The sequence below is a fragment of the Amphimedon queenslandica genome, unplaced genomic scaffold (assembly GCF_000090795.2).
Source record: "Amphimedon queenslandica unplaced genomic scaffold, v1.1 AMPQUscaffold_5648_Cont22385, whole genome shotgun sequence".
NCBI lineage: Eukaryota > Metazoa > Porifera > Demospongiae > Haplosclerida > Niphatidae > Amphimedon > Amphimedon queenslandica.
In genome coordinates this window covers 1-1717 of record NW_003554052.1, presented here as the reverse complement: position 1 = coordinate 1717, position 1717 = coordinate 1, and the positions used below count along the sequence as shown (strand labels likewise).

General features: G+C 32.0%; 1 protein-coding gene across 1 annotated transcript; it reads right to left on the bottom strand.

Annotated features, from left to right (window-relative positions):
- Nucleotides 1–448: 448 nt before the first annotated feature.
- Nucleotides 449–1693, bottom strand: LOC100640564 (UDP-glucose:glycoprotein glucosyltransferase 1-like). Its single transcript, XM_003391821.3, has 3 exons — nt 1469–1693; nt 1051–1186; nt 449–658 (listed from the first exon to the last, which is right to left on the bottom strand). The coding sequence occupies exons 1-3, from the start codon at nt 1684–1686 to the stop codon at nt 488–490; spliced, it is 525 nt and encodes a 174-aa protein (XP_003391869.3). The 5' UTR covers nt 1687–1693; the 3' UTR covers nt 449–487.
- Between the last annotated feature and the right edge of the window lie 24 nt (nt 1694–1717).

Genomic DNA, 1717 nt, shown 5'->3' with positions numbered 1-1717 from the left:
TTAACACATACATGTCCTGATGTTATAGTACATAGACAGATTGAGCTGATTCTGATCAAAATTGAACTTATTGAATTTTTACAGTTGTTCAAAAATGAAGCCAACATTAAGGGCTAGTACAGATAAAATGAATTTAATAAAGACATCACATGTACCTGTACATCATGGATTACGTACATGTATAAGTAATGAAGGAACTGAAGTAGCTACTTGTACATGTACATTCATTCTGTATAATATCACACACTAAATTACAAGTTACACACACAAGAATTTACGGTATTATAACACATCAATTGCAATGAACAAACTGATGGACATGAATAGGCAGAACTTGACCAGTTACATTTAGGACTTCACCAATCAGTGATAAATTAATTTAAATTATTGCTTCTCAAAAGATATTTATAAATAATTGAAAGAGAAAATATTAATAAATTATCAGCTACAAATGAGAATAATAATAATAATAATAATAATAATAATACTACAGTTCTTGATGAGAGGGAGTGTGAGTTGATGAGGGAGAGGTAGGGAGACTTGTCTCTGTCATTGTTTCCTTTTGCAATCTTTTAATCTCATTATCATAGTCAACCCATTCATCAATGATACGTACTGCACTTGTTAACTTAGGCTCCTTTGTTATTGGATTATTACACTGAGAGAGAGAGAGAGAGAAGAAGAATAGGATATAAGAGACACAGTCGTTTTGTAATAGCAAGCTAGCAACGACATATGCACGAAAAGCTAGATTTATAGTTGAGGTAACAGTCAAAATTGAGTGGGCGATCTGACTTTTTTCACACAAAAATGCTAAGTTAACACAAAATTGGTAAAATTTTCATTTTATGTTGCATTTTGTGGCACAGGTAAACTACATGTAGCTAGGCTTATGCTTAACTGTTCCATCACAACATATGCAGCACAAGCTAAGTATACCCACCATATGTACATGTAGTGTATTATAAAAAAATTTAGTAATCATTACTCATTAATGTAGTGTATCATTGCTATCTATAATGTACTAGTAGTAGTATCATACCAACTCACCAAGTCAATAGTTTTAGCAGTTGATTTTGTCTCCATTGAACACCATGTCTCACACCATAACCAATCCTGTGGTAAACTCTTTATTGGTACATTATAAATCATACTGTTAGGAAGATCCTGATCTAAATTAGATAAACTAGAGAGAGAAAGAGACAGAGATAAAGAGGGAGAGAGAAAAGAAAGAGAGGAAAAAGAAATAATTATAATTGTACTTTTATTGAATGTAATGGCCTTAATGTATAATAATACATGAATGTTCAATCAGGTAATTTTCATGGAAAATGTTTTCATAATCTGCTATTTGAAATTACAACATCACTTAAATTATACACAATTTACAATCTGTCATTACTTATTTGAGTCAGTAGGTATCATGATCCATTGTTTATCATAAGATTATTGATTAGACTCACTGTACCTGTTAGGATCCTGTGATAGCATTTGATATTGTCCTCTTAATCTATCCCCAGCAGCTAATAGTCTGAACTGCTGTAGATCAATAACATACAGTGCACTGATGTGATAGCGCCTCTTTCCTAAATGATTCTTCCAATAGCCACTCTTCCAGAACCTGGAGGAACAGATAATACAACAATATAACCCATTAATCATAATATACACAATGTATATGTACATGAATAAAAGCCTCTTGAACAGAAAAGCCTGT

Coding starts and splice junctions, on each gene's coding strand:
- LOC100640564 (XM_003391821.3), bottom strand. CDS start 1,686: ATGTACATATACATTGTGTATATTATGATTAATGGGTTATATTGTTGT. Junction 1,187..1,468: donor CTATCACAGGATCCTAACAG/GTACAGTGAGTC, acceptor TTCTCTCTCTAG/TTTATCTAATTTAGATCAGG. Junction 659..1,050: donor CTGCTAAAACTATTGACTTG/GTGAGTTGGTAT, acceptor TCTCTCTCTCAG/TGTAATAATCCAATAACAAA.